The sequence below is a fragment of the Sebastes umbrosus genome, chromosome 3 (assembly GCF_015220745.1).
Source record: "Sebastes umbrosus isolate fSebUmb1 chromosome 3, fSebUmb1.pri, whole genome shotgun sequence".
NCBI classification, from domain to species: domain Eukaryota; kingdom Metazoa; phylum Chordata; class Actinopteri; order Perciformes; family Sebastidae; genus Sebastes; species Sebastes umbrosus.
The window spans coordinates 8,477,963-8,497,705 of record NC_051271.1 but is presented as its reverse complement, the minus strand read 5'-3'; the positions used below and the strand labels follow the sequence as shown (position 1 = coordinate 8,497,705).

Here is a 19,743-nt window from a genome sequence, read left to right as displayed (position 1 = left end):
TTAATCAATTAATCAATTAATTTTTAATTAGAAATTGTGAAAGTGTATAAGGGTTTAGAACATTATGATAGAAGTATATGATGACCATTCCCATGCTCTATTATGTCTCATATGTTGTTGCAGCAATTTTGGGGTTGATACCATTTGTTTTCACCATTTTTTACCACTAGAGAATTGATAAAAATGATCAATAATCCCTTCAAAATACCACATTAAGACACCAAGAGTCCAAAAAGTCATGTTGTGAATTGGTATAAAAAACGTTTGACATTTGGAGATTTCTGCAAGAATTGCATTTTTCGGCCCCCTTTTTGTCACTCTACCTAGGAAAGCCATCCATCCTCTGAATGTTCTAGGTCTCTAGTTTGTGGTTGTAAAGTTTCACGAGGCTGTGATTATCCTAGAGGTCACCACAGGTCATTTTATACAGTGAAGTCAAATTTAAAAAAAATGGTCTCACTCTATGAAATGGCTACTATGGCGATTAACTTCATCACACATGAATACAGTTGAGCTCATTGGATCCACAAAAGTCTCCGCTTTACAGTGATATGATATTTATGTAATTCAAGACTGTTTAGGGACCCAGTATGCAGAAATATTCTAACACATCATTTTTAGAATAGGCGAAAATAACACATTTATACTGCATGCATAAAACTTCATGGTTTTTGCCCCAAACTGCATGTGATTATCATAAAGTGGGCATGTCTGTAAAGGGGAGACTCGTGGGTACCCATAGAACCCATTTTCATTCACATATCTGGAGGTCAGATACCAAAGGATCCCTTTGAAAATGGCCATGCCAGTTTTTCCTTGACAAAATTTAGCCTATTCTTAGAGCTTTACTGAGCCTCATTCAACATAACAGGTTGTTACCAATGGATTCCTTAGGTTTTTTAGTTTCATATGATATCAGTATCTTCACTCTAGCTTTATTTTTGTTTATTTTGGCTTTATGATAAATGCCTGTCAGAATTGTACATTGCCCAAAGTGAATGTCAAATTGCTTGTGAGGTCCCACCAACAGTTTAATCCTCAAAGATACTCAAAGAGCAAAGCAGCAAATCCTCACTTTTAATATGCTGGAAATGTTTGACATTTTTGGACAGAAAGAAACCTGGGTAATAAAAACAGATTTTTCATTAAAGCCCATACAGTAGATAGTTATAGTCCACCCACACAGTTGTTTTATCTACTTGATTCAACCTCTTCTCAGGACTGTGAGTGCAGACTGCTTGATTTACATCTCCCTCACAAACTCTATGGAGTTTGGTCATTTCTGGCATCACGTCACAATTTCCCCCAGAGCAGAGGTCTGTTTGTGTGTGTGTGTGTGTACCTGGTCCGGGGAGATTTTGCCCTCCTCTGCCACCATGGCTCTCAGGCAGGACAGGGAACCAAGGAGAGGTACAGCCAGCCCCACCCGCAGGTACCTCTGACCCTTCGTACTGAACACCAGCGTCACACACATCGGCCTGTGGGCCAAATAGAGGAGGGGGCGAAAGACAAAGGGGGGGAGGGTGAGGAAGTGTGTGTGTGTGTGTAAGGGAGGGAGGGGTAGGAAGACAGAGAGAGGAAGACAGATGATATTGAGCAAAGTGCCAAATTGTTTTGCAATTCTAATTCTGCATGTTTACATTTATTACAGATTCCAAACACACCCTGGCATATTGAGTTATTTACATATTTGTATGCAGACACACACACACACTTATCAGTTGTTATGCACATACCATTTAGAGTTACACATATCAGCCAAACCCAAAAAGAGAGAGAACAATGTAATTGTGCAGAATTCAAGGACGCCGGGGGCGACAGAAACCGTGTTGTCAGTTCATTCAAGAGATGTATTTGAGTCCTGATGTATTTCGGCTGCTAAACAGCAAAAACAAAACATTCAATAATAAAATGAGACTTTTGAAATGCACTGCTGAGCTGTTTCACGTCTAATAAGATTGGGGAAATGATTTCCTCTGACAATACTGTTGTACAAAAATCTAATTTCACGAGCGTAAACCATTCGATTTGTCTGTGTGTGACTTAATATCTGAAGTGAATTAACTATTTTCAGATGTTGTCTTCAGTGTTTCATTTCCCCCTTGAGTGTGTGTAGATTTATGCGTGACTGGACATGACGAGCTACACCAGCACATTGACGATGGTCCCGCAGGAAGCTGCTGTTGTGCCGGGACACGTCTGATTTAAAGCAATCTGAACACCTCCTGTCAGGGATGCAGGGATGGAAATGATGGAGGGACATAAAGGAGAGCAGGTAGCATTGAGGAGAGGACAGAGCACGGAGACAGGCTAAGGTCACGCCTTCTCATTTGGGAAGAAGACGGTGTAATCGCTGACACGTCCACTTCCTGTTTCCCATCATGCATTATTCAGGAGAGTAGTGTGTTTGCAGTGGGGAGGCTGACAGGGCAGACGGCGGACCTGAGCATATGTTTTGTTTACGTTGTTAGATGCTCCGAGATGAGACGCCGAGGTGTGCAATGAAACGGGATGAGAGGTGTAGGATGACACTCGAGACGAACAGGAAATAGAGATGTCATCTTACAAAGCAGGTTTTTTGCAGCCTCCCAGCCCCCTGCTGGATTGGAGCATAATAGTCTCTATTAAACGTCAACCTTTCCCTCTCATATGTCCCCGCACGAAGCACTGAGAGTGCACGGTGCTCTTCGGGTTCAAAACATTCAAAATTGTCTTGAAAAACCATGTTGGAGCTCGGATCAGGTTCAAATTGTTTACAGATTTAACAACCCGAGAAGTGTTTCTGCATGATTTAGATCAATAGACCTTTTTTCACGGCGGACATTTTTACATGTCATAGTAGGAAACGCACTGGTGTATTCAATAACATTAATGTTAACTTTCCACTAAGGGGAGGTCCTGGTATTGTGCATGCTGGTTCACTGGAATACCTTAATGGAACACTTAAGGGAACTGAGCTATTGTTAATGTTTAAGCTGTTCTCATACACCGTTTGTAGCTATATAGCACTGTAATTTGTATATATCCCACAAAATCAATACCTATAATCAGTGAATCAGGAAGTATAAAGAGTGACAAACGGCGCGTAGGGAGGAGGTCGGGGTGGATGGGTCAATAAACACCTGGTTTTAGCCCAGGAGACCGGTGTCCATATCCCGTGTGAAACCAGAAGTCAACGTTTATTTATTTGTCACGTAACTTTGCACCATTTCTGTAGTTATTTTAACACAAAACCACGATCTTTTCCTAAACCTAACAAAGTAGTTTTGTTGCCTAAATCTAACCGAGTTGTTTCCTGTGAAGATGGAAGTTTATTTTGAAAAGATTGTATGCATGTAACGAGCAGAAATTGCCACTTGTTGCTGGACATTTGTTGGAAAAAGCACAAAAAATTAGGAATAACTTCCATATATCCTGTTGTATGAGGATAAAAAAATGGCAGCAGGACCAGATCATGTTTTTTTTTATTCCAGCTGCCGTCTATGTTACCCACAAAGCAACTTGACTGTTTTAGAAAAATATAACGTTAGTAAGAATTATGCTAAGACTGAGGTTAGATCAGGAGAAAACACACAGATACTGCCATCCTCCTTTTCTCTCTGCCATGCCGGCATTATCTGCAGCACCCAGACCTCAATGCCCTACTGGCAGACAGACCCTGCTGAGTCTCTGGGGGCCCTCAGACTTATCAGGCATTCTGCTGGGATACTGCTGCAGCAGGACGATGCAGTGAGGCCACTGTGTGTGTGTGTATTTGTCTGTGTGTGTGTGTGGGTCAGGTCAGTGTTGGGGGCCAGCAGTGAGTCCAAACTGAACCTGAATGAATTTCCCTCTGTGCTGGACTCAGGCAACTGCAGGCACAGACCACACACTGTCAGAGGACTCACGCTGTAAAACTGGGTTTGGGGTTAGCAGTACTGTGGAAGCCATGAATGCAGCAGCGTCTGCATGTTTGGAGATAGGAGGATTCACCGAACACTGAATGTAGGCAAATCGTGAAATCGTGTGACTGGAATTCAACTGATATTTGCTGTTTTTCTTTCTCTTTAAGATGTTTCATGCATCACTGGACACATGGGCAGAGAGAGAAAGGGGGATACGATGAGACAAAACCTATAGTATGCCCCGGTCACCAAGACACTCCTCATTCAACTGACTTGAGGCCGTGCACACCAATACAGGTGTTCTCAGTTATTCTGGTTGATTAGACCTCTGCTCAGGTTGAAGTTGGGTTGGAGCTTTGATAGGAAGCACTAGTGAGATGTCAATGAATTGTATATACACTAGGGCTAGTGGCGATACACCTATCTCCCGATCCGATACTATCATGATACTTGGGTGCGGATTTGATATGTACTGCGATTCTAAACGTCTTTAATTGGAACCAGTAACTGATTGCTGATGCCTAACGTACACTAGAGCCACAAAGTCTTACATCCCTCTCTATTTGCATCTCTATTGTCAAAATAAAAAAAAACTCCTTTGTGCATTCCCTCTCCCTCTCTTCTTCTTCTCTCTCTCTCTCTCTCTGTGTCTCTTTCTTCATACAGTATGTCAAAGTCGTACTGTCTTACAGCCGGACCTGCTGACATGCAGCTTCTGGTGCGGTTAAAAATGGAAACAGCACAGAGAGTGTTTGGTCAGGGACTTTTGATGGCCAACATTTATCACTCTGATATGACCATGGCCTGGAGCTGCTTGTGTGTAGAGTATCTTTGTGCAAAATGTGTTCCCACGCATGATTTTCATGTAGTCATATTTGTCAAATTTCCTTTTGAAATGTGTGCTTTTACAGTACATCTTTTATGATTGATGTCTTTTTCTACTTTATCCATCGAGATGGATCATTCTGCTATATTAGGTAGTCTAGATCATCATATACATATCATTGATATATCAGGTGACAACCTCATATATCCAGAGTGTCTACTTCCCGGCAGCTCAGAAAAGCTTTTGCTTGACTAAACAGTTTTGGGAGTGCACTGGGGCCTACAGAAAAATCTACCCAATAAGTATGACTGAATATTCTCAACATATACACCCAACACATTTACTCACCGCCATAATGAGACCAAAGTGAAAAAAAACAACATTAAAAAACAGCTGAAACTGGAGTGATAAGTTTACTTCTGACACTAACAATTAGAAGAAGTATAGTTCAGGTAGTACAGACAGCAAACCATAAAGTACACAAGTTATTACCTTAATATAGTGTTGCAAGGTAGAAAAACGTGCCAACCCATAATCAAATAATATTATAGATAGATAGATAGATAGATGAGAGACAGATAGACTTTTGACTCTACCACTTGTCGTGTGTTATACAATACCTGGTCTGTCGTAGAGGGATAGGCAGGGAGATACATGAAAATGGGTCGAAGGTGTTGCTCTGCTTAAGGCAATGAGGGCACGTCAGAGAGGACCTGGAGACAGACAGAGAAAGAGAGAGAGAGATTAATTATTTTTGCTTAACATGACCTCAGCTCACTGTACTCTCTGGGTTTTGATAGTCTTGAAAGAAGTATTACACATGTTTCGCTCTCCACAACCTCATTTTCAGAATTTGATACTGCTTCACTACATTTCTGGCCCATTTTCAGCCTCAGCTCATCCAGTCACAAAGCTTACTGTCCATCAGACAGCGGTGCTTTGAAGAGGAAAGCTCTCTTAACTTTACACGACTTTATACACAGTGTCGGACAGATGGATCGACAGATATCGCCATCCCAACATGCCAAATCCTCACATTTCCTCTTATGTGTGGAGTAAATGTGCAGTAGAAAGTGACCGTCTTACTATGCTGCATGCAGTTAAAACCCCCATAGTGGTTAAATGTGAATATTCCACGTGGACAGTGGTGAATACTAAGCACTGAATCAGGCCATCTGGACTCAATCTGCTGTTGAGAAAAGGGCAGCAAAGCAACAGAGGTGGGATCAGAATTTTTGCACAAAAAGCACAGAGTTAGGCGGGCGAGATATTGCAGTAAATGAAAAAAGGGGCTGAATCCTGAAGAACATACTGAGCTGGAGAGGAGAAGAGGAGTACTATGAAGAGAGCAGAGAGGAAAAGGATGAAAGGTGGAGGGGGATGTTTAAAGGCAGAGAGGATAGTGGAGAGAGATGGTTGAGTTGAAGAACAAAGATGACTTAGACTAGAATGAAGGGCAGCAGACAGCGGAGGTTGGATAGGCAGAGGAAACAAAAGTGGAGAGCAAAGAGACGGAGATGAAGAGAAAGACAACAAAGTGCAGGGCTCTGTGGGAGCACAGATTAAAGATGAACAGAAGGTTGGCAGCAGGACAGTCGAGTTGACAAAAACTAGAAAGCAAAGCCGATGGAGAAAAAAAGACACGGACAGTACCCGTCGAGGTCTTTGAGCCGACGGGTGGAACTGATCAGAGTGGAGGAATGACATGAGGGTAGAAAAACTGAGGATCCCAACCTATGGGCTGGTGTCAGCAGAAATCTGCAGCCAAACAAAGTTTTCAAAGACACATATTACCCAGCAACTTCCTAATAATCTAGAGGAAAACACTGTTAAAAGAATGCTGGGAAATATGCTAATTTGCCTTCTTGCCGCAAATCATGTTTGTGTGTTAAATATGACGCTTCGGAAGTCAGTTAGCTTAGCTTAAAGACTACAAACGTGGAAATAGCTAGACTGGCTCTTTCCAAGCATCACAGAATCTGTCTACCAGCACCTCTAAAGCTCACTAATAATTAGGGATGCACCGATACCGATACTGGATCAGATATCGGGCCGATACTGACTCAAATAGCTGGATCGGATATCTGTGACAATGGGGCCGATCTATTCAATTCAATTCTATGTTTATATACTAAAATATACAAATTACATACTGGAATTTTAATTCCTGTTTAAGTTTTGACCAATTTGTTGCAATTCCTGTTCATTTTGAAGATTTTTTTGCCAAGTTGTTGGTGTACGATTTATTATTTTAATAATAAATATCAATTCACTAAATGTATGTTATGTTATCTATATATTTATTTGTTAAATTTTGTTTTACAAAGCTAGGAAAGCAATGTTTAAGTCAAGCCTGATGTTGGCTTACACATAAAAGAATGATCCCAGTCACTTCCACACAGTGAGGCATACAGCTTTTTAATTAAAAACTGGCATCGGATCGGTATTTGGTATCAGCCGATACCCAAAGCCCAGGTATCGCTATCTGATCTGTGCATCCTTACTAATAATAAGTTATACCACCTTTTAATTTCTACGAAAAAAAAAAAATTACAACTAATTTTACAGGGGGATTAGAGCGGCAACAATTAATCGATTAATTGTCCACTATTAAATGAATCAGCAACTATGTTGACAATCAATTAATCCGTTTGAGAAAAAAATAAAAATTCTCTGATTCCAGCTTCTTAAATGTGAATATTTTCTGGTATCTTTACTCCTCTAAGAAAGTAAACTGACTATCTTTGAGTTGTGGAAAAAACAAGACATTTGAGGACGTCATCTTGGGCTTTGGGAAACACTGATTGACAATTTTCACCATTTTCTGACATTTTATAGACCAAACAACTAATCGGTTAATCGAGAAAATAAACAACAGATTAATCGGCAATGAAAATAATCGTTAGTTGCAGCCCCAACGTAGATATGCATGCTGTTTTTTGGCCAGGTGCAGTAACTTCTTTCCACTTTTCCGCTAATTGGCTTCTGACTGTAGCTTTATATTTAATGCACAAACATTAGAGTGGTATCGATCTTCTCTTCTAACTCTTGGCATGAAGTGAATGAGCATAATTCCAAAAATTTTGAAATAATCATTTAAGACATAAATGTACAAAATGGCACAACCTCAGGCTAACAAGTTCATTTTTTGTTGCTCTCTGACTTGTGTGTCAAGTGTTTTTGTGTTTGTTATGTCAGCTATCAAGATGTTCTACAGCTCTAACCTGTGTTTCATAGAGAGCCAAGTAACAGCTGTCAGGTAGTCCTCAATATTTGTGCACTGCAAACACTACCAGGAATTCCTCAAAGGATTGCGAGATTGAGAAACAAGCCGACTGAAATAGTGTGGGAATGGATCAGCAAATACAATCAAATTCAGCTCCGACTACAAATCCACAGTAAGTTTCCAGTTACGCACATTCCTAGTGTGAGTACTGCTTTTGCTTTTATCCAAACAAATCATGAGCGAAACCTGGCCTCAAATAACCTGTCATCCTTCCCTAAACCTGGCTGTAATCTAGCCTTTTCATATGGCAGTCAAGAGAAAACACCATGTTCAGTTTGTTCTTGAGTCACATAATCCTCTCACGCTGTTGGAACATAATCCTTTTATTCACGTGAGACCATTTAATGCAATTTGGTGCCTGTGTTGCCTTTTAAGCACTCATTTTTAGCCAATATTAAGGAACTGATTTAAACCATTACATTTTTAACTCAAACAACTTCTTTGAGGCAACTTGATAAACATGTTTGAGTTATCCATTTGTCTCCATCAGAGGGAAACCTAGAGGATATAAGCTTTAAACAAACTTGAAACTGCAGATTTTTCTGTGGTCATTCTTTAGTAGTTTAAGGGTAACTTTGGTATTTTTCAACCCAGTCCCTATTTTCCCATGTCATTGTGTCTTACTGACTAATAGGGACAACAATTTCTGAAATTGGTCCAGTATTGTAAAATGTATTATAACGATGTATTATTACTGTAATGTAATCCTATTGGGGCAAGCTGGCACCGTCATTTATGTCCACTAAAAGTACTTGTTTTTGCCATGACAGGCTCTGATTGTTATTATAAGTGTCTGACATTATGGATAGAGTCTTGTTCTGAAATCTGGCGAGGTGACGTGTTGCTGGAAGACAACGGTAGAACAGTGGAATACATCCATAGTGGAAACGTGAGTGCCAGCCGGCCAGAGTTTGTTGTGTTGGAGTACGGAAAGCGCAGCTTAGTGTTATCTAGAAGATTTTCAGTGTTATGGCTGAATATCTAGATGATTTCGACAATGTGGATGAGGTCTTTAAATTCAATGGCCGCCAGTATTTATTTGAGCCAGAGTATACGAATATTCAGATTTTGCAACGAAACTCCTCCCTGAGCGAGACTCTTTCCATAATAACAAATAGACCGGATGAAGCGAAAGGTAAGAAAAAGGTTTAATTTCTCTGTAGGGTCCTTTCTATAATGTTGTCAGACACTTATAATAACAATCTGAGCCCGTCAGTGGCAAAAACAAGCATTTTTAGTAAATGTAACTTCATATTGACGCTGCTCACTTGCCCTCACATCTTGTTTCGTGGCTGCAGGTTACAGCACTCTCCCTAAATACTGGACCACTTTCAAAAATTGTTATCCCCATTAGTCACTTAGACATAAAAACATGGGACAATAGAGACAAGATTGAAAAATACCGAAGTTACCCTTTAAGTACAGTTATATAAAAGTAGTTTGAATTAGAAAAAATGAGGATATTGCTAATAAGTTGCTGAATATAAGTTTTTAATGTGACTTCTGTGTTGCACCAAAATCTTTAAAGCAGTTTCTTGATACCTATGTTGATATTTATTTTTGCCGTTGTTTGTATTTGATTCTTGAAGGATAATCATAGCAATGTTGCTGCATAATGCTCTCTTAACACTGACAGCTCTTACAGTGTGTTCACATTCATGCGTGTGTTTGTGCGCTGCCAGATGCTCGTTTCATCTCCCGGTGTCTCACTATCATTTCTGCCAGTTGAGCTGTATCCAAGTTTGTGGAGATACAAACTTGTCAAATGTACAAATAAGCTGGAAATAAGACAACAGTTTTCAAACACCACATTTCCTCGCTGTCAGTGTTGTAACCATTGTGCCGTGGCAGCCAGTCACGGGTTCACTAATGATTCCAGTTTGTACTCGGTAAAGCGGATTGACAGGCTGTGTTCACTCTCACGCACACAAACAACGCCGTGCACACCCAAACTTCTGCACTTACTTACACTGAAATTCACACATGTGCGTGCAGGAACATCCGCACACACACAAAAAAAACACAGAGCATCACTTAAAAAGCACGTGTTGAGGCTGACAGTGTTTCCAGTCTGGTGGAGAATACGAGATAAGCATTCCTGCTGATGTTTGTGTGTGTGTGTTTGTGATAGACGGAGCAAGGGTTGCATTGTGAGCACAATGTTCAGGTGTCAAACCAAAAGACCACCATCCTTTAGTTTGGACCCGATACCTGGAGCTGTACCACATACACCCACAAACACGCGCATGCACAACACAGCAGCAGCTGCTCTTATTTATCATGAAGAAAGCTGAGCTGCAGAGCGTCCCTCCGATCTGCTCGGGGCTAAATAAATAACACTCCGCCGGCAGCATCTCTAAACATTATGCAGTATCACGTTGCCTGATTCCAGCATTTTTCATACTGTTATTCTAAATTGGGAAGCTTTGCAGCACAATGCTGGGAATAATGTGCATGGTGTGGATGCTGCAGCACCAAATAGGTCAGGATGTTGGTATATGACATATACGGTGTAGAAGTTATGTGATCCATTAGTTATGGGATGAGCTGGAGTTGGCAGAGTTGCAGGGTTTGCAGGAAATAGAATTTATTTGACGGCCAACAGAAAAATATTTATTCCCACCAAAACCTATTACATATATAAAGTAGTATATCTGTATTGGTATTTCCTCCTGTCAAAAGTCTGTGTGAAAATGCAGCTGCGAGTGCAAAATCTGACTATTTGTTTGTGAATACAGTGTTTTTTTGTTGTTGTTAATACTAACTTAAAATTTAACAATGAGGTGGTGAATAAACTGTGAGGTCATGTGTGGCAATAGATGTGTAAATTAGAGTACATGTGAGATTTGATGAGGTGGAGGAGTGATTTTGTATTAAGTGTATATTCACAGTCCAATCAGTGAAAAGCTATTATCAATCGCAGCGAGTTTACACACATTAACAAACAAAGGCTGTGGTTGAAAAGTCAAAAAATGACGTCCCAGTGTCTTTTCCTAACCACTTTTCCTTGACCTCGATGGAAAACGTCATGAGGTCAAGGAAAGATGTGAAGGAGAATTCAGAAGGATTCAGGAAAAGACAACCGTGGTGTTAAGAGAATCCGACTGCACTTACACTAGGCTCCGTAATTATGATGCGACGGCGGCAGATGTTAGTGACGCAGGTCTGCCGTGGTGAAACTACAATGTTCTAAAGATAGACTACAAGAGGTGCACAACCCCCCCGTGCAGTGTTATACAGGTCTTTCAGTGACAGGCTGCTTCACCCGCGGTGTGTTAAAGAGAGATACCGCACATCCTTCTGCTCCTGTAACACTTTACATCAACAGATAATAAAGGATTATCTGACCTAACATGGACAACCGGTGAAAAATATCACTTCATTACCAAGGTTGGAATTGAAAAAAAGGAATAGCCTATTGCTAAATGTTTACTGTTCATTACATTTGTTATTTTTTTACTCAGTTGTTACTTGTTTGAAATATATAAATAGAAAGTGAAACAAAATGGTCATCACTGCCCACTCATATTAATCAAGATGAATCCTAATTACTTATTGACTGTGTGAAAATATTATGCAAGATAGGCATATCGTTTGTTTTCATGAACGGCCGAATGTGCGTCGCTTCAAATGTTGCGGCCGCAAGGAACTGTGGGACGGCATTATCTCCTTTCCTTTGGTAAAGGATGGTCCAGTGTATCCTCTGCTAAAGGAGATGAGAAAGGAAGCATTGAAGCACCTTTCCTTAACATTTAGCAAAAAAGACTTTTCGACCGCAACTAAAAGATTTAGTTTAACTTTTTGTCTACAGACTCAAGTTTGGTAACAGCTGTAAGTTTTATTTTCATCAAAAATCATTCTGGGCACAGCTTTGGTCCCGCAGCAACCAAACCTAAATGTTCTTGTCAAAGAAACCTGATTGTTTAGTCACTGCAGTCTTGACCTTATTTAAGGTGTAAACAGTGTCAGCCGACAGCTCCGCTGACAGTGATGGATGGAGGTCTGGGCTCAGGTGGAGACTCAGACCCAAAAACAACTAAACAGAGTTTGTTGCTGGTATTTACACTTAGAGAGTAAATAGAACTACAAAAAAAGAAAGTCAAAAAGAAATTGGGGTTACTTTTATCATAGTCTGACTCACCGGACGTAGATTTTGGGTAAAAGAGTGTTTTTTCCCCCTACAGAATGATAATGTGTGGAGCCAGACCTTTCTCTAGTGCTGACACAGCGCGGTGGAGATAAGTCTGGCTATGCAACACTACTTTTAGTGAAACATTTCCTTTCATAAAGGTTGAGAGTTTCATTCTGTGTTGTTATTTAATTACTATTGAAGAACTGAGGTCTGTACTACGAAGCAGGATTTAGGTTTAGCGAGGTAACTTCAGGGTTAACCCTTCAGGGTTTTCAGTCCTACGTGGTGGTTCACTTCTTACCGAGGTAGATCGCCATGGTAACTTATGCTGCTCCAGAGCAGGTTATGTTCAAGATAGGAGATCAGCTTGTATAAAAACACCGCCTATTGACCAATCAGAGCTCGGTGTGCAGATTGTATGATAATATTACACAAACAGGAAGTGGATAAAATCCTAAACCAGGCTAAAAACAACACAGTTTAAACTGACAAATGGAGGAAGGACAGCTGGCTGTATGCTGTGGGTGTTTACCGCTTATGTTTTTATATTTAGTTTTTTACTTGTTCCCAAGTCCATTTCACACCACCGGAGACGGGATGCAGCTGAGAGAAGGCTGAAGTAGTCATACACGCCACAATATTACCAAAGGGCATAATGAAGTGTAATCCACTCATCTATTCTATTTTGAAAGCTATTTATATATCACTTCCCCCATCTGGCTGCCTATATCTGACTTTTGAATATTCCGTTAAATTAATAAGTCTGTTAGTTTACGCATTCACACATCTGCAATTTTTTTTTTTTGCATTTGGCAGCTTCAACTGTGTTACTTTAAGCCTGGATTATGTGTTTAACTCCTTCGTATTTGTGTAATATTATAGTTAGGGTTAGTTAAGCCAGATAACGAGAAGATACCCCGGGTATGTTGAACTCGCTTTGTAGCACAGGCCTCTGTTGAAGGCTTAAACTAGATGCCAATTAGATTGACCTGCAGTAAACATTACTCCACACAATTCATTCTCTAAAAACAGAGGTCAAGAATATCATGACACTTTAATGTAGTTTCTCTCGCTAGTGCCAAAAATCACTTCCTCATTCTGTACCACGGAGAATTATTCATGATCTTTTAGGGCGAAACACGTTTTACAGCCAGGACAAGCAGAACGGAGAGACAACACGCCGTCAGCAGCAGCACCAGATGCATTGATGCTTTGGTAAGTCAAGAGAAATGTGTGTAAACAGGCCTACTGTGAATGATGAATGACCAAGTGTTGTGTGCAGAATATATATTTACAGCACCTGGCTAGATTGTTACGGGCGAAGCATCGCTGTACATTCATGAGTCAGCCTCAGGTTTGTCCTGCATTAGATGCAAAAGCACGCATCATGACCACCAGAGTTTTATAAGTTTAAGAGTAAAATGTGACCTGCATTCTACTCTATGAATAAAAATCACTCTTATTTTTTAATTTTTTAAGAGAATTAAATTAGCTTTTTTTCCCTCAGAAGATACTCGTGTCCTTAAACGTTCTCATCTTCTGTTTCTGACAGACAGCACAAGTGTTTGTACATTTACTTCAGCACAAGGTACATTCAATTATGCTATACACCTTTCCCACGGCAGACATTTTGACCTGTAATTGTAATCACTAGTGTTACGGATAATCACCGGTGTAACTAATTATTATTGATGGCTCCATTTAGGTGTGCAGTGAAGCACAATACAAGGAGCCTGGGATGTGCACACCTAGCTGGAATGCAGCAATTATTGTTATTAGTTACACCTGCATTTGACCTGTCAAAATCTGAGAAAACAGGTGACTCATATTAGTTATAAAAGAACGAACCTGACAGTTAATATCTAGACAAGCATCTAAACATAGTATGTTTGTTTAGGAGGCTTTAATGCAGTACATTAATCTAGGGCTGCAACTAATGATTATTTTCCTTGTCGATTAATCGATTCATTTGTTGGTCTGTAAAATGTCAGAAAATGGTGAAAAATGTCTCAAACTGATTAATCAATCAACAAAATAGTTGGCGATTAATTTAAAAGTTAACAACTAATTGATTAATCGTTGCAGCTTTACATTAATCCTCTAGTCGAGTCACGTTTGCCAGCTGGTAGGAGCCACATCACCAAAAAACACAACCACAGCAAACTTGGAGCTGCATTATAGACCACAGTTGTCTACAGGTCAGTGCTCCTCCTGGGACGGAAAGAGAGAGAGCTCAGAGAGTTAATTTTCTTCTGTCTGCCTGTCAGTCAGTCAGTCAGTCATGTGTCACTGGCTGTGGATTGGAGGGCACTCATCTCTCTCTATCAGAGAGTACGAGTAGAGACCCCCTGTCAGGGGAAATTAACTCAGCTGAAGGGGCAGTTGAGACGCACACACACACACACACACACACACACACACACACACACACACACACACACACACACACACGCACACACACACACACTCATGTTAAATCTCACACAAACTCACTTTCTCTCTCACCTTCACTTTTATAAGCATTAAGTCACTGCCTCTTCTCAATGTCACCTATATGAGCTTCTTGGTTAAAACTAACTGAGCAAATAACTTAAATGGACTCTTGTCAACCCGTGTGATAAGAAGTTACCTGGACACACATGACTGCACTTTTCCAGTTGACAAAGTTGAGGACAAAAGACTGGATTGGAACTAGCTAATTGTTTTTTTTTTTAGCATGAACTGTATATATGAACAATTCAAAAATAATAATATGTAGGTCAGGATGTCTAAATCCAATCCACAGTATAGAGTGCTGAAAGAATGAATCCTAAAACCCATAAATGTATGGAAGTAAATGGGTTTTTAGTTAGATGCCTGAAATAAGGTAAGTGGTTAACACAAGCTGAAGAGATTTTAACGTTTTGCCACGACATAAAAGTGGAAGAATCCCATTGGCTTTTTGTTCAGGGAACCAGAGCGATGCTAACTTCCTGGGTCGGCCTACAAAAATACGTCATCCCTGGAGCACTCTATTGGGATGGAATTGGGTATTGGCTGTCTATAGTCAGATTAATTTCCAATCCTTTGTTTGCCTGGTCTGCCAGCTGTCACCCCACTGCGCCCAGTTAAAACACTGGAACTATCTCATACTGCACAGTGTTCAAAACGAGTGAACAGAAAAACCCATAAAATAAATAAACAGCAGCCTTCAAAATCAATAATGATGTCAGCATGCTGCATAGAGCGCTGCGAGCAGAGTCACTCTGTCACCAATAAGTCTCCTTCAACAACATTTGCATTTTGCAAGTGTATCATGCTTTAAAAGTGTGTTAAAACCATTTTTTGGTTGTTTTCCGCTGTGAGCAGTACGGGACAAACATTTCCATTGACCCAACACTTAACACTGTAGAACTGTATACGGGCTATATGTTATGTTTTTTACTTTTTCAAACTGGCAACCTTTTGGGTACAAGCTTCTTTAACCTTTACAGAAGCCACTGCTATGAATGACAAATAACTTTCTAGTTCCTGGACATTTTCCTGTCTCCCCCTTTCCCATACTCTGCACTCTCTCTCACATGCACACACACACACACGCACGCAGCAATTCAGATGTTCAGGGCGAAGCTGCAGGACACAGTGCATTTACGTGAGGTGGAACCGATTCTCCAAACAAGCGACTCCTCCATGGTATCTGCTCCAGCCAGCCAGCGTTGTGTGTGTGTGTGTGTGTGTGTGTGCGCGCGCAGTGAAGCGCATACACACACACACACACACACACACACATACACACACACACACACACAGGACTGGGTGTTACAGGTGATTTTCTGGTGGGTCGCCACAGTGAAAAAGTACTAGTGTGTTTTAATGAGCCAAGAATCTGGAGGCCTGAACTTCAACATGCACAGTTTGGGTCCCAGACAGGAAAAGTTTGAGAATATAAATTCTTGTCAAAACCAGTTCCAGAAGCTAATATGATTCTGACAATTCATATTCAACAGGAATAGCCACTGGAGATGGGTAGAGCAGGAGAGTGGGGAGATGAGAGGTTGTGCCTGGGCTCTTTTTCTCTTAGGCAAGCTGGTGGGTCTGCCTTTAATGACTTTAAAAGGATAGTTTAGGTGTTGTGAAGTGGGGTTGTATGTGGCACTTAATCAGTGTATTACCTACAGTAGATGATGGTCGGCATGCCCCCAGTTTGGAGAAACGGACAGGAGCACCAGTATGGGAGCAAAGCAATGTACTGGTGTAGACGGGGGCAGCAGCAAAATATAATTTAGCCATCTAAAAGAAAGGCTCACCTAAAAAATCAATCAAGTGTATGCTATATTTAGAATATTTTCCGAGGAGGAACTGAACTGAAACTTATCTACATTGCTTTTGTCAACGGAGTCAGCTGGCTTTGAAGAGAGCATAGATAAGTTTCACTTTCAGTTCAGTTCCCCGTCGGAAAGGAGAAGGAAAGGGCTGTCTGACGGCGAGATAAAGCGGTGAAAATATTCTAAATATAGCGTAGCGTACACTTAAACTGATACCCCACTTCAAAACACCCTATCCCTTTAATGATTATTTGATTCTCTAAACAGTTGCTGATTCATTTTTTGTTGATTGACTAAAGGATTAATTGACTAATCGTTGCAGCTCTGAATTGTAATCTCAATTCTAGAGAGAAAATCACTGATTTTTTTTTTTTCCTCTGGCCTCACCCTGCTTTCAATCACAAATCCAGCCTGACTACATTTTGAGGATCAAAGCCTAATTTAATTGTAATGGTGTTTGTCGGGTGGAGCTTTTAAATGCCAGGACTCCCTGTCAGAAGAGATATTCTATCTCAATGGGACCTTTCTGGTTAAATGAAAGATAAATGAAAATAATGTACAGATCAGAGCTCATTTATGGACGCTTTCACAAGCCAACATTTAGTCCGTTTTAATCGTACTCTGGTGCGGTTCGTTTGGGGAGATGTGAACACTAATCGTACTCTGGTGTGGACCAAAACAACAGGTCTGAGACCACTTGCGAGAGGTGGTCTCCTAACATGACCTGGACTTCTGCAGAAGGCAAACTGGGCTGAAGAGAACATAGAGAATATGCTAAATGAAGTCCACAAAAACAGTAACGTTTATAAAGTCATTCAAGATAAATTGGAGGAGAAGGGATTCGTGAAGACACAGTAGATCAGTGCTGAGTCAAAGTGAAAACACTTGGACAGCAATATATCAAAGTCCGCGATTCCTTGCATAGAAGTGGCAGCTCTCCAGACGAAAAAGATAAATTGGCTCCTTCGTACACAGCCCTCAGCAAATAGTTTTTTTTAATTTGTGCACTGTGAAACCGATCCAGACTAAATAGAAAACGACCCAAAAGTATCAATTTCACTCTGATTCAGACTTGCTAAACGAACTATGACTTGTGAAAGCGCCCTTAGGCTCCAGTGGTTCAGATATGTACTTGCCGGTGTGTGTAACCATAAACTACCGTATAACTCAAATGACTCCGTACAGATGACTTTGCAAAACAAAAAGGATAAAAAAAGAGATCAAAGAATTACTTCCATGCCGTAATGCCCTGCACTAACTGGCTAGCACCCACTTCAAAGTGTGGTACTACAGGGAGCTGGGTGGTGTCAGCGGGAGGGAGAGTGGTGCGTGAGGCTGGGCTCGGAGAAAGCACTGTGGGTGGTGAAAGCGTCAAAATCAAAGTGAGGAAGGTCAGCGTCTGGCCATATTTTCAGCAGCCACTCAGCTGCGCGGCGTGGACGGAGCGACCAGACGGATGCCTCGGAGAGGTCAACGCCAGCGCATCCCAACCTGGGTGAAAAGTGGAGCCCCTGCGGACCATCTTTGAAGATGAGAGAAAGTTTGCACTCTTTTATGAAGCGTTGAGTCTTCAAAGGAATCTGGCATAAAAATATATGATTGGTGGTGGAAGGTAGCGTCTCATACTGGACAGATATCAGTTTTGTTGCATAAGTGGCTTTTAAAAAGGTTTCGCTTTGTGAAACATTAATGGCTCTCGGCTCAACTTTTCAGGGACCGAGAAGAACAATGCGATTTGTTCGCTTGTATGTATTTTTCAGTTGACTTTGTTTCAATAGCTCTGTAAACCTAGAAATCATAGAAACTGGAGTTTATATCTGACAACATTTCCACTTCAAATCTGCATCCAAATAAAAGCCAGAAGAAAAAAAGTAACTATCTTGTTTGTCGAGACGGAGATAGAGGCTGGGGCTTTCCGCACGTCTCCCAGGCCATTAAAAATAGATGCCACAAACTGAGAGCGACAGACAGAGGAAGAGGAGGATGAAGAGGAGGGAGGGGGGGAAAGCTTTGACAAAGACTCATTTAAACGCCGCGGCACAACGCAGTGACTTGAGCACAGACTCCCACATCAGCAGCCCAAACCACAAGACAGCCCCGGCTCTAACTGCAAACATTTATTCAGATCAGACAACGCCGCTGAATGCCTCTGAGGAGCACATCTGTGGGATATAAAAAGAATCAGGAAGGAAGAAGAGGGAAGAAAGAGAGATCAACCGAGTGATAGAGACACAGAGAGAGAAGGGAAAGCCAGAGAGAGATGAAGACAGACGAGAGGCAGAAACAAAGAAACAAAAATAAGACTCTGCGAAATTGAGAGGGAGTGATTGCTCTTTTGTTAGAGTGCATTTAGAGCCAAAGTGACTCCGGTTCCCCAGCGATTACACGGAGTAAAGAGGAGGAGAGCAGATGAAGGTCTCTCGACTCAGCAGACTGAAACCAGCTCAGACTGAGATAGACTAATGTGATGAGAATACAAATGGATATAAAGCATATTTACACTGAAGAAGGTCTGATGAAACCCAGAGTAGAAAACAAACTCCAAACCATCCGGGCGTTTTGGTCTATTATTTATTAAATGAGAGTGAGTCAGCAGGGATAATACTGCCTCCGAGTTTGGAAACAAATCAACACTCAATTAGAGCATAACTTGTGTGTGTGATGTGTTCTGTAGCAGAGTAGCCAGCGCTTTCATTAAGGTCATGGAGTGAGAAAGTAATATAAGTGTTAAATAACACATTATTTATTTCTACGATATGAAGAAGACAGCAAATTGAGGCCGATAGAGAAGGGGCACAAATTGTTATGTGAGGAAATGAAGACTGGGTGAACAAGTTGAGTGCTTCATTTATTCATTAAGTTATTAAGTAACGGGGAATATGCACATTAATGAACATCCCTGCTCTGTGATGTAAATGTACCGGATGTAGCTAAGTGCCTCGTCTTTTATCCGCTATCCCAGAAGGCAGGTTATGATATAGGATGATATAAAACAATGTCTATGTTTAAAGAGATTTGTTCACCTTTTTGAAACTAATGACCAACTTATTGTGACGCAGCAAGCTTTCTTAGAGTCTTAGACTTCATTAGGAGTTACGTAATATAGAGACTTACTTTTAAATATTGGGACAAACGGTGTTAAGTAGAAACGCATGATTAAAGGTATCATAAAAATATAAAGTATCATAAAAGAACAGTACGACAGTTCAGATTAGTATATTAAGAGGAATATCAGTATGAGTATGAAGAAACCAATATAAAATATACTTTATGTACAAAACTAAATTAGAAAATCAGCCAATCAATTTACA

At 40.7% G+C, this 19,743-nt stretch overlaps 1 protein-coding gene across 1 annotated transcript in view; it reads right to left on the bottom strand.

The window, feature by feature from the left end:
- The window catches only part of usp43a (ubiquitin specific peptidase 43a), a 132,343-nt gene that overhangs the window by 61,791 nt on the left and 50,809 nt on the right, over nucleotides 1-19,743 (bottom strand). The window contains exons 4-5 of the mRNA XM_037762176.1: nucleotides 5,331-5,423; nucleotides 1,343-1,478 (exon numbers count right to left, since the gene is read on the bottom strand). Of these exons, the coding sequence (XP_037618104.1) occupies nucleotides 1,343-1,478; nucleotides 5,331-5,423 (229 nt within the window). The remainder of the gene's footprint in view (nucleotides 1-1,342; nucleotides 1,479-5,330; nucleotides 5,424-19,743) is intronic.